At 43.5% G+C, this 13628-nt stretch overlaps 1 protein-coding gene across 2 annotated transcripts in view; it reads left to right on the top strand.

Moving 5' to 3' along the window:
* Positions 1 to 602: 602 nt before the first annotated feature.
* IL17REL (interleukin 17 receptor E like) overlaps positions 603 to 13628 on the top strand; it is a 52191-nt gene continuing 39165 nt past the window's right edge. The window contains exon 1 of one of the 2 annotated variants that reach the window (XM_083399840.1): positions 603 to 1063. In XM_083399840.1, coding sequence (XP_083255966.1) covers positions 968 to 1063 — 96 coding nt within the window. In that variant the 5' untranslated portion in view covers positions 603 to 967. The remainder of the gene's footprint in view (positions 1064 to 13628) is intronic. The other variant, XM_083399842.1, reaches the window with a different exon arrangement.

Genomic DNA, 13628 nt, shown 5'->3' with positions numbered 1-13628 from the left:
GATTTCTGTTCTCATCCTGAAGCAAAGTTCTTAACCTGAAGCACTATTTCTAGGTTAGCGGAGTGTGTAACCTGAAGCATCTGTAACCTGAAGCGTATGTAACCCGAGGTACCACTGTATAGTGGTATCTCAGGTTAAAAACTTAATTCGTTCTGGAGGTCCATTCTTAACCTGAAATATTACCCGAGGTAATATTTCTGGGTTAGCGGAGTCTGTAACCTGAAGCGTATGTAACCTGAAGCCTATATAACCCAAGGTACCACTGTATCTTCCAGCCATGCTTGCTGTGCTAAACCATTGCTTGTTTCTCCCAAAAGCAGAATGCTGGTGTCTGGCCTCCATAGGAAAGATATGGGAGTGGCTACATCACCGAGAAATTGATATATTTTGGCACATTGCCGAGGGACTTTTGTGCTTTAAAGCATTAGAAGCCGGAGAAAAGAACTGTTTATAGCATTGAAAGTGAACACGAATCCTTGCATAACCGCCTCTGTGCTCACACTTTTTTTCAACTCAGGGTAATAACTTTAAACTTTACAACAAAAATTATGATTAAGGCAAAATATTTACACAGTGACTCAAAACAGTAGTAAAAGTTTCTGTGACTAAGCAAGTTTGATTCAAAATTTTAGCAATTTGAATTTAAGAAGGAAGATGACTGTCTGGGATTTCACTTCCAGAATCTTGTGAGTCATCTGGCTGGAGCAAGAGTTGTTTTAAAATACGTACAAGGGGGTTGTTTTTTTAAAAAAATTGGCCTTGCACGTTGTTGTTTTTTTAAAAGAGGAGGAGTCAAGCTGAAAGATAGAAGGAGGTGCTTGTTCTCATCATATCACAGTATTTAAACTTAGTTTCTCAGAGCTGAACAGCTGTTTCTGCAGGATTAATCAAAGGGTAGCTTATTTTAAAATACTGTAGTCATAATTTTAAAAACCAGAAAAGAAAAAAACTTTTTATAAAAGTAAAGATGCTATTTCAGTTGCAGATTTTTGCAATGTTTTGGGGAGCTTATGGCTATCAGCTCATTCCCAGGATTGAAGAGTGTGGACTGACTTGTTCTCAGGTATGTTACAGTTTCTTCTATATCTGTTGTCTCTGAATAAGTAAATTAAATGCTGATAACTGGAAGCACCTGATATACTCATGAAAAACTTCTTACATGTGCCAGTTTTCAGGTGTGGGCTGTGCATTTCAACAAAAAAAGAAATATATATTCCATTGAGCTTTCCCTAAAAATGTAAAATAAAAGCATAGGGCAATAGCCAATGTTAACTATACTCTGAGTAGACCCATTTAAATTAATGGTCTGTTGTGGATATGAGCAGCGTTCACATAGCACCCATACAGCGTGCCAAAAATTCATAGAAATGGTTTTTGTGGCTGCAAAAAAAATCAAAAATAAATAAATCTGCATTTTGAAGTTAGCAATGCTGAACTCTTTCTGGTTATGCTTGATACTAAACACTTAGTAGCACAAGCTTTCAGCAACTGTCCCCCCCCCCCAAATATTAAAAGTATAAAAGAGGAAATGAGAGAGAAAAATCAGACAGATATAATTCAGTCCATATTAGGATAGTGTGCCGATCACTTTGATGCTGGTCATATTTGCTTGTAAACTATGAACACTGATGAAATTAACAAAACATTTCTACATAAACTGATCACAGAATTGTTTTATATCCTCACCATCTGCTTTCATATTAAGCACTCATTGATCTATATGATCGCCAGGAGCTGGAAAATAAACTAATTTAGGTCAAAACTTTAAACTCATTCATTTCTGTGGGCTTGTGCACTTCTTAGGCTTGGGCTGGGTATTGGATATAAATGAGATCAATAAACAGCAACACTACAACCCTGTCATTTTCAGATTGAATGACTGCTTTAAGAATACTGACTTTTCAAGGTATCTCCACTTGGGGGCAGTCCTGCAGATATGCAGAAATAGAATACAATTCGAGCAGTGAAACAAGGTTGAGTGGTTTATGAAAGCAAAGTTTTCAGCTGAGAGCCACACGGTGTTAAGAAGTGCAGTGAGTTTGCTAACAGCAGGTAGCTGCAACAAAATGTTGCCGTGCATCCTTTCTCATAACAGGAATAGGGTTTCTGTTAACCAGTCCTTCCAAGCGGATTACAGTGGTACCTCGGGTTAAGAACTAATTCGTTCCGGAGGTCTGTTCTTAACCTGAAGCTGTTCTTAACCTGAAGCACCACTTTAGCTAATGGGGCCCCCCGCTGCCACCGGGCGATTTCTGTTCTCATCCTGAAGCAAAGTTCTTAACCCAAGGTACTATTTCTGGGTTAGAAGAGTCTGTAACCTGAAGCGTATGTAACCTGAAGCGTGTGTAACTCGAGGTACCACTGTATATGCACACCCCCTCCCCCTTTTAAATGATTGATCCTCAGCACTGCAAGGCTATTCAGCATGGACAAAGGACTGGAGTTCGGTAACAGATTTCCATGTCAAAGATGCCAAGTTCAGTACCTGTCATTTTTAGGGTTGGGGGAGTCTGAAATCTTAAAGAGCTACTACTAGTCCTTATAAGCAGTGCTCGGCTAGATGGTGGGATTTGTACATGGGTAGGCAAACTAAAGGGACGTGGGTGGCGCTGTGGGTTAAACCACAGAGCGTAGGACTTGCCGATCACAAGGTCGGCGGTTCGAATCCCCGCGACGGGGTGAGCTCCCATTGCTTGGTCCCTGCTCCTGCCAATCTAGCACTTCGAAAGCACGTCAAAGTGCAAGTAGATAAATAGGTACCGCTCTGGCGGGAAGGTAAATGGCGTTTCCGTGCACTGCTCTGGTTCGCCAGAAGCGGCTTAGGCATGCTATACGCCGGCTCCCTTGGCCAGTAAAGTGAGATGAACGCCGCAACCCCAGAGTCGGTCACGACTGGACCTAATGGCCAGGGGTCCCTTTACCTTTACCTAGGCAAACTAAGGCCCAGGGGCCAGATTCTGCCCAATCACTTTCTAAATCTGGCCTGTGGATGGTCCAGGAATCAGCGTGTTTTTGCATGAGTAGAATGTGTGCTTTTATTTAAAATGCATCTCTGGGTTATTTGTGGGGCATAGGAATTCGTTCATTCCCCCCTCCCCAAAATATAGTCTGGCCTCCCACAAGGTCTGAGGGACAGTGGACCGCTGCTGAAAACGTATGCTGACCCCTGTGTGTTATCACATTTACAGAAAAAGGGCTAAACTCACTGGGTAGTTTTAAAAGTTTGGAACAAGCTGGTTTTCTTCCGGAAAACTAACATGAATCAATTACGATTGCTCTTGTGGGATAACAGGAGTCACTTCTCGAAGGGCTGATTCATCCTTCATTTTGGGTGACTTGCTGCTTGTTGACTCCCTCCTGCTCAATGTGACTTGCTCTCATTGGAAGTTATTACGAGGTGATGACATCTGGCGATATGTCGAAATCTCATTGCTATTAATCTGTAACGGCTCCTTCACACATGCAATTCATCAGGCGATGCACACAGTTGTTAATTTCTTATAAGATAACTAGGTTCCCCCCCCCCTTATTTTTAAAAAAACCAATGAAAAAATGAAATGAAATGTTTTCCAAAACTCAAACAGAGCGCACTGAGTTTCTGCAAATACATCACGACGTAGTCAGATATTGTACAGTGGTACCTCGGGTTAAGTACTTAATTCGTTCCGGAGGTCCATTCTTAACCTGAAACTGTTCTTAACCTGAGGTACCACTTTAGCTAATGGGGCCTCCTGCTGCTGCCGCGCCGCTGGAGCACAATTTCTGTTCTCATCCTGAAGCAAAGTTCTTAACCTGAAGCACTATTTCTGGGTTAGCGGAGTCTGTAACCTGAAGCGTATGTAACCTGAGGTACCACTATATACCTAAAGAATGCAGTGCCTGAATTCACCCTCAAACATACCTTTCTTCAGCAACTTGTGTCACGTGTGAGTTTTGTTCATATGGGATAGAATATGGAAGAGAAATCAAAATGACATTGCTGCCCATGAAGGTTTTATATCTGTGTTAAAAACAGAGGTAGCAAACATCAGGGCTTTTTTTAAGTTTGGGAGGGCAGTGGTATAGTGTGTCGGGGCAGAGGGGCAATGGCCCCGGGTGCAAAAAGGCACCCCCACAACAGTCTCCTTCATGCGACTGAGTTCCTGCCGCCTTCTGGAACCGAGGGGAGTGGGGAGGCAAGCCATACCTGCACTGGTCTTTTGGTGTTGGGGTGGTGCCTCCTTCTCCTTGTGGCCGGCGAGGCGACACCCCTGGGCTGGCCAAGCTGGGAGAGTTGCCAAGCCGTGTGGCCACCGCCATCAGCAGGGAGACACAGCACTTGCCCTGCCCTGGGCACCAGCAACCCCTGCTATGTCACTGGCAGGGAGCAAACTATTTGGACTAGAAAGCAGCCCCGCTCCATCATAAGCAAGCAATTCCTTCAGGAAGTGTCTACTGATGAGAATGCCCTCGGATACATGTTTGAAATGCAGAACAAGTCCAAATTGACAGAGGAGTATTGGGAGATAATCATCTTAGGGTGTTCATTTAAGCACCCAGCAGTAAGACATTCCACTCATTAAATCAGTGGTGAAATTATACCCACTGCCATGATTTCAAATGTTTCAAAAATACATTAATAGAAGGGCTTTTCCCCCCAGTTGGAGCCATCCGGCACCTCTTTTCTTAGAAAAATAGCACTGGTTGAAAGTATGGTCCACTGATTTGGTTCTTCAGTTTCTGCAGAACAGCCATGAAATTCTGAAACTTTAAGGTGAATTGTTAAGTGAGAATTTTATGCGGACTGTGTTTTCATTTGGTTTGTTCTCTGTGCTCAGTCTGTATATTAATTATTACAGGGCATCCCCAGCCCACCCCCACCAGGAAGACTGACCTTTTCCTGCTTTTGCTCGTGCAGTTTTTCTGTTTCTAAAAGCAATACATGCGACGAAAAATGAAATAACTGCAAAAACCGGCGGCAAGCCTATTTTAAAGGTATTGTAGGTTATCTAACCAGGTCAGTTCTTTTGAACCCCCTGATAATTTGGCAGCAAATGACACACTTAGTAGTGAGTAACCCCCCCCCCAACACAATGGGACTTGCTTCTGAGTAAACATCTAGCGGAGTATTACAGGGAAACTCGATGGTTTTAATTGTATCTTTCTGTTGCTTACTCTTTTTTCACAAGAATAAAAGTGCTAAAACGTGGAGCTCTCTTTATCTCTGTGTCTGCCTCTCTCTCTCTGAAAGAATATGTAGAGGAGGAAATAATCAAGGTAAGCTGGGATTCCCCTGTCAGAGGAAAGTTTGTTTTAAAAAGCAGTCAATGAATCATGAGGGAGTTCTCTCCCTCTTGTAGCTTTGGCCTCTTAACCTTTGTTATGGCTCACCTAAGTAGCCTGCAACCTGTGTGTGTTGAAACCTGCACAACATTAACACCTGGGGAAAGCTGTGATCCCCGTAATTTATGGGCAAATACTTCGCAGTGGTTCGGGCTTGTGGCTTACGGCTTTAGGGTATTATTTATTTAGTTATTACATTTTCATACCGCCCTGCCTCCAAGGCGGTTCACAGCATAAAAATACAAAACGGGAAAAACACAAAATACCGTATTTTTTTGCACCATAACACTCACTTTTTTCCTCCTAGAAAGTAAGGGGAAATGTCTGTGCGTGTTATGGAGCGAATGCCTACGGATGGCGGGGGGATCTGCTGCAGTTGTGAGCAGAGGATCCATGGTTCCCCTTCCTTCCCTCCTCCGTGGCTCGCTTTGAAACAGCAAAGCGGGAGAAGAGCTGCTGAGTGGGGAGGAGAGAGGGACAGAGAGCCTGCTTGCTTTAAAGGAGCAAAGTAGGAGAGGAGAGGAGCCTTCTCCCCTTATACCCCTGTTCTGCATTATTAACAGCATCCTTCTCTACCCACCCCACGCGTGTTCCTTGTCCCTTGAGTGCTTTTCCTTCCCTCCCCACTTAAAATGTGGTTACAAAGCACGGATCCACATGGATCCTCAGGATTTTTGCACTGGGTCACCCCAAATTCACCATCAGATCACATAGCATGTCCATGGCTACAGCTTGCACCAAAGAAATCATGCACCCACTGTTGCCTGGGGCTGCATAGGTGCAAAAACGTGGTTACAAAGCATGGATCCACATGGATCCTCAGGATTTTTGCACTGGGCTACCCCAAACTCACCGTCAGATCACATGTCTGTGGCCACAGCATGAACCATAAAAATCATACATCCACTGTTTCGTTTAGAATATTTTTTTTCTTGTTTTCCTCCTCTAAAAACTATGTGAGTGTTATGGTCGGGTGCGTGTTATAGAGCAAAAAATACGGTACATAATGAAACAAGAACAAGTGATAAACCCGCCCTCCCTGCAATGAATTTAAAAGACCATAGTAATAATAATAATAATAATAAATTTTATTTATACCCCGCCCTCCCCAGCCAAAGCTGGGCTCAGGGCGGCTAACAACAGTCAAAACAATCCAACATTCTAAAAACTTTTCACCATAATAATAATAAATTTTATTTATAAGGATGTTAATCAGCCAAAAGGCCTGGTTACAGAGAAACATATTCTCCCAGCTCCTCAAGATATGTAGTGAGGGTGCCAGGTGAGCTTATCTGGGGAGAGCATTCCACAGACAGGGAGCCACCACAAAAAGGCCCGTTCTTATGTTGCCACCTTCCAGATCTTTCATGGAGGAGCCAAACAACGAAGAACCTCAGATGATGATTTCATGGTCCGGGTCGCTTTATATGGGGAGAGATGGTCGTTGAGGTCCTGGGGAACTGAGCTTTATAGGTCAAAACCAGGACTTTGAACAGTGCTAGAAAGCTTAATGATTTCTCCAGCATCCTGCCTGAAAGCTTTCTTCTTTCCCTTTCCTGTGTTCTGTTGTTGTTGTTTAGTCGTGTCCGACGCTTCGTGACCCCATGGACCAGAGCACGCCAGGCACTCCTGTCTTCCACTGCCTCCCGTAGGTTGGTCAAACTCATGCTGGTAGCTTCAAGAACACCATCCAACCATCTCGTCCTCTGTCGTCCCCTTCTCCTTGTGCCCTCCATCTTTCCCAACATCAGGGTCTTTTCCAGGGAGTCTTCTCTTCTCATGAGGTGGTCAAAGTATTGGAGCCTCAGCTTCAGGATCTGTCCTTCCAGTGAGCACTCAGGGCTGATTTCCTTCAAAATGGAGAGGTTTGTTCTTCTTGCAGTCCATGGGACTCTCAAGAGTCTCCTCCAGCACCATAATTCAAAAGCATCAATGTGTTCCTGTGTTCTAGAGGACACCTAATCAGATCAAAGCTCTGCCTTGGTCATGCTTGACCTTTCAGACCAAGAGGAGCAGGAGATGAGCGCAGGTTCCCATTGATCATTTGCGTTGGCAAAGATCCCTTGAGGCTCCTTACGCATCTTTAGTTCCAGCATTCTTTGCTGATGACCTACAAGTGTCTAACGAACATGTTTGCTTTGTTTGTTCTGTGCTCTATTAAAAGTCACAACTAGTCCCGAGAAAGAAAAGAGGACTACTTGGAGTTGCCCTTACTTGCCCGCATATTTCCATGCTATTTGAATCAGCAGTGGAATTTTTAAGAGCGCAGGATTTTGTAGGTTAAGTCACATCAACACCATTCCTTTAAAGCACTCATACCGTTTTGAGGCTGAATAATAATAATAAAATTTTTATTTGCTGCCCATCTGACTGATTTACCCCAGCCACTCTGGGAGGCTCCCAACAAATTAAAACACAACAAGACATCAGACACGAAGAGTTGGACACAGCTAAACAACAACAACAACAACAACAATTTATTACTTATGCTCCACCCATCTGGCTAGGTCTCCCCAGCCACTCTCCACGGCTCTTAACAGAATATTTAAAACATGATAAAAACATTAGAAACATCTCTAAACAGGGCTGCCTTCAGGTGTCTTCTAAAAGTCAGATAGTTGTTTCTTTCCTTGAAATCTGATGGGAGGGCGTCCCACAAGGCGGGCGCCACTACCAAGAAGGCCCTCCGCTTGGATGCACACCATACATTTAAAAGCACTGTGCTGTAATCCTGGAAACTAGTGTACAGAGCTCCAGTTCCCAGCACGCTTAACAAACTACAGTTCCTAGGGAACATTGATGAGGTTGTAAGGAACCGTAGCTCTGCGAAGGGGATTCTGACAATTCTCAGCACTGTCAACACAGTAGTTTCTCTGGTGCAAGCCAAGTGTTATAAAAGTTCTTTCAATGCATGATGTGGGTGACAATAGTGAGAGGCTATAGCACAGTGGTTAGAGCAATCGCTTTACACGCAGAAATTACTGGGTTCAATCCCCAACATCTCCACAGAGATTCCCTGCCTGAAATCCGGGGCAGCCACTGCGAGTTGGTGCAGGCAATATAAGCTAGATGAGCCAACAGTCTGACTCAGTCGAAAGCACCTTCCTATAACATTCCTATGATTTCGTTTTCTCTGAACTGTGTCAAGGGACTGTGCTTGACATCCACTCAGGGCTTGAATTTCATCCCTGCTTTTGGACTTATCATCAAAGGTTCACCCGACCCCAGGCTTCCTCCTCATTCTGGAATGTGCCTTCCCCATGCCAAACTATTTACAGACCACAAAAGAGAGATTTTCTTCCTCCTGTGATTAAGTTAACTGCCTCAAATGGTTTGCAGGAGAAATGACATTGTTCTGCCACAGTTGCTGAAACAGAAATCTGTATCCTCTTTCTTGCAAATAGAATTCACCAGTCTGCCCAGTTAGCTACACAAGTGGCCAAAATTGTGGAAACCTTTTTGGGGAAAGTTTGGTTTGATGGCTCATAACACCTGATTGGCTTTCTAAAGACTCGTGCTCATTGGCTACATTCATTTTTTAAAAATTTAAAAATTTAAATTTTATTAACATATAAAACACACACATACACATTTACACAATACACATACACAACGCAACACACTACAGTGGTACCTCAAGTTACATACGCTTCCAGTTACATACGCTTCAGGTTACAGACTCCATTAACCCAGAAATAGTGCTTCAGGTTAAGAACTTTGTTTCAGGATGAGAACAGAAATTGCGGCGCTGCAGCAGCAGGAGGCCCCATTAGCTAAAGTGGTGCTTCAGGTTAAGAACAGTTTTAGGTTAAGAACGGACCTCCGGAATGAATTAAGTACTTAACCCGAGGTACCACTGTACCTTATTTTCATAAAATAAATCATACCTACATTACTCTATATAATACCTACCTATATTGTACATATCAACATACCTACACACCTACCCCACACGGACAACCACCAAGTGACTTGACTTCCAGCTGTTCTTGTTACGCTACTTTATTTTTCCAACTAGCTTAAACGCATTTCATTATTTCTTTAATCTCTTCTTCTATCTTGACTTTACTCTCCTTTCACTCTAATCGTTTTCTGGATTCACTCAATATCTGTCAGAAATTCTACTTTTTCCACATAAATTTTGATGTATTCCTTAAAGATAGCCCACTCCTTATTCACTCTTTGTTCCATATCTCCTCTTATCCTCCCTGTTAGTTCAGCAATATGGAAGTATTCCATCATTTTAGATAACCAGTCTGTTTTAGTTGTGACGCTGCTACTTTTCCAATTTTTGGCCATCAATAACCTTGCCACCATAGTTGCGTACATAAATATTGGTCTGACCGTTCTTTTTATTTCCTCTGACATGATACCTAGGAGAAAGGATTCTGTCCCCCCCCCCAAATGAAAATCTAAAAATCTTTTTCAGTTCGTTATAGATATTTCCCCAGAATCCCACTATCTCTTTGCACTCCCACCACATATGTAGAAAGGTTCCTGCCCCATTCCTTGGCTACATTCAAATGAAGGCACGCTACGGCATATCGACCTGAGCAAGTTGTGCTTCCTTTTTCTGGTTATTTGGCTATAACTTTGGATAGAATACAGATAATTGAACAAACCTTGATGCATTTCATTCTTCATTAAATTATCTTTCCACTGATTTATAATTTTATGGTATGGTTTCCCCCCAAAAAAGTGGTGTTATGAGCCATCAAACATCAGAAATACCCTTTTTCCAAAAGGTTTCCACGATTTTGGCCACTAGTATAAAGCTCTTGCTTGCTGACAGCAAGAGGATGATATTTGATTTTTGCTGTAGCGAGTCTGCTTCTCCTCTAGAAACCCATGAGGAGTGTCTATGATTTGGCTGTATATGTTTTGATGGTTATTATCTTCTGTTGATGTTGACAGGGACAGATTGTTTATGACTTCTGGTCAAGACATTGAATTCTGGAAGTCCGTTCTTAAACCAAAACATTCTTACACCAAGGCGTGCTTTCCCATAGCAGCGGGGGACTCAATTTTACAAATGCAACACACTCGACAGGAAGCAAAACAGGTTCTTATCGCACGGCAAAGTTCACAAACCAAAACACCTACTTGCGGGATTGCAGCATTCTTAATCCAAGTTGTTCATAATCTAAACTGTTCTTAAACCACGCTATCACTATACTTACTAACCCCTCCCTTGTGCTGGGCTGGGGGTGGGTGGGAGTTAAATTGAGTGGAGATGCTCCCCATCTTGGTTCTCTCAGCTGAGCTGGTGCCTCACCCTTTATTGGCACCCGTGGTGCACATATACCAGGTAGGACCCGTGGCAGGGCATCAACCATAGCCAGGGCCTTTTCAACACTGGCTCTGACCTGGTGGAACACTCTGTCTCATGAGACCAGGGTCCTGCAGGATCTGATTTCTTTCCACAGGGCCTGTAAGATAGAGTTGTCCCCTTCCCCTCTTACCTTTCTCCTTCTGTGATGGAACTCCTATTTGGGGACTTCCTTGGCTTTTTTTTCTGGCCCATGTATGACCAGTGTAGATAGTTGGCCTTGGTGAAGATTTGATGTTTTCATCCCCAAAAAGTTTTTGATTTGAGTTTCTACTGAAATGAGGCTGCATTTTAATGTTGTATTTTAATCTTGTTTTTAAGTTGTATTTTAATCAATTTTTTTATACCTGGTGTTAGCCGCCTTAAGCCCGGTCCTGGCTGGGGAGGGCTCTGGTTGAGGCTAATCTAACTTCCTTAGGGCCCGGGACCTCTAGGGTTTTGCTATTTATGGACCTTAAGGTCCTCCGTGGGGCATACCAAGAGAGGCGGTCCTGTAGGTATAAGGGTCCTAGGCCGTGAAGGGCTTTAAAGGTCAAAACCAGCACCTTAAATCTGACCCTGTACTCCACTGGGGACCAGTGCAGCTGGAAAAGCACTGGGTGAATATGCTCCCATGGCAGAGACCCCATGAGGAGCCTCGCTGGTTTGTCCTTGCAGGACTCCATACCTGGCTCCAGGTCAGGGCTACGTATGACATCAAACGCTGCACAGTCATGCTCTTAAGACAAAATCAGCATGTTTGTTTGAGATCATTTAAGGCAACATTCCCTTTCCCTCAGAATGCTTTCACAGGTCTTTTTTTTTAAATAATTACTGTCAGCATTTTATTCATTACTTCCTTGTATAATTCCAGTACGGGCAATAAAGAACGCTTGTCTTTTATTTTGTTTCCCTTTTAAACTTCTTCCTGGTTTGTGGATTGCTGTTCGCACTAAGCTTCTTCAGTATGGCTTCATATTAGCTATATATATCTTGGCTAGTAGGCTGAGCTAAGGGACAGTCCCTGGTAAAGGCGAAATCAAATCTTTCCCATGACGTTGAAAAGGCTACAGTTCCTAAGTTTATTTCCTTGAAAAAGTTGTCTCAGTGGCATCAGGGTGTGTGTGTGTGTGTGCACATTCTGGTAGTGGGCAGAGCAGAAAACGCTAATTTTATTTTTGTACAGGGGGCAAGTCTCTAAGCACATGTCCCTCTGTCTCTATCCAGGTGAGCAGGAAGCATTTTCAGAGATCAAGGGCACCTGCTAGCCAGGTAAAAATATCCAGTGAGGGTGAAAACAAGGCTGGTGAATCAGTGGTGTAGCATGGGAGGGATGGGGGGAGACAAGGGCAGTTGCCCCAGATGCAAAAGTGTTAGGGGGTGCAACATTTCAATACCTGGTGCAGCTGTGCACTTCCATAAGTAGGCTCTGTTGAAAACAGCTTCTCCATTCAAACCAGGAAATGACTTCTCCAGACAAAGGGACGACTCTTCTTATCTCTGCAGCTGCGATCCGCTGGGTGATGCAGATGCTGTTAAGCAGTTGAATGTGCATGTGTACTCCGTCTGCATTGCCCCGGGCACTAGCAACCCACGCTACACCACTGCGGTGAATAGTCTGGTCCGGAGAGATGTGGCCTAGGAGGGTGTGCAGCCTGATTTTAACCAATAGGAGGGACTGTTCCATAGCTCAACCTATAGCTTCCACTTTGACCTACGATAATACAATCCACCAGCCAGGAAGAAGCTGAAAACAAAACAAAGAACTTTATTGCTGATAACCTACTGAAAACAAAACAAAGAACTTTATTGCTGATAATCGACTGGAAACAGTAAAGAAAAATGATAACAGCAAGACAAGTCCCATACTCGTCACGTTATAGCGTTATGAGTTTGTGGGTGCCTTGACCTGCCTTCTAATTCCTGGACCACACTTCTAATTCCAAGGTGCTGAACACTGGATTTAGCATGTTAAAATCAAACCAGGCATGTTCAGGGGATCACCTAGGATGGGCCATTAAGGAAGAAAAAAGGAAAGTGATAAGCCGTTAGGGATCTTGCGAGAGAGGGGTGTCTCTCTCTACCCGTAGTAGAGTTTCAGGTTTGCAATTTGCCCTGGTGTGTTCTAAAGGAAAAGTTGGAAAGCTGTGAGGCAATGGAAAAGCCATCTAGGCAGCTGCCTAGTGCAAAATTAGGAGTTATGGAAGGGGAGGGAGCAAGGCAAGCTGCAGAGTGACAGGAAGGTAGGCTAATGGCTGCTTGAACCCAGGACTGTGCCTATGAGACCCTCTTGAATGTAATGCTGTACACCCCTCTATCCGAGATTCAGGTCGTATATATGTGTAAATAATCCATATATGATAAAGGCACTACAGTCTTTGCTGTGCCTTATTTCCAAAGGAAACACAAACCCCAGGCAAGCGTCTAGAATCCCTGGAATCTTGCACAGCTGTGGCAATTGGGTTGGTGCGTAACAATAGCAATTTATCTTTGTACATTTATTTGCCTTGCCTTCCTCAAGATCCTGATGCCATTAACCAAACAGCAAAAAAAATGCTCAAGCAAATCCACACCTGAGAGGTGAGAGTTTGAGACTTCTGCTCCTGGCTAATTTTATGTGCGATGAGGAACACACTTTTAATATGCATGCAAATTATATTGTGCCCAGCTTTACTGATAAGCAGAGATTTCAGGTCCCTCTTTATTGTGTAGAGAAGAATGACTCAGCAGTCTTCTTTCCCTTGTACCAGGAAACAGAATCTGACTTTGCAAATCAGGCAGTAAATCTGACAGAGATCCATTTCTTATCTCTTTGGCACTGCTAGCAATCATGACCATTTTCATGTGTGTGCGTGCATGGTTATAACCCTCCACCCCCCCCCAACAAATTCCATTGATGCAAATAGACAAAGAGCAAGAGAAATAAAAAATGGTGTTTGTTTTGTGTAAATCCTGTTTCTCAAGTCCAAAAGATCCCCCCCAGAGTGACTTGTAAGAA

The sequence above is a fragment of the Podarcis tiliguerta genome, assembly GCF_965153285.1.
Source record: "Podarcis tiliguerta genome assembly, chromosome: 10".
NCBI classification, from domain to species: Eukaryota; Metazoa; Chordata; class Lepidosauria; order Squamata; family Lacertidae; genus Podarcis; species Podarcis tiliguerta.
This window is presented reverse-complemented; position numbering and strand designations above follow the sequence as displayed.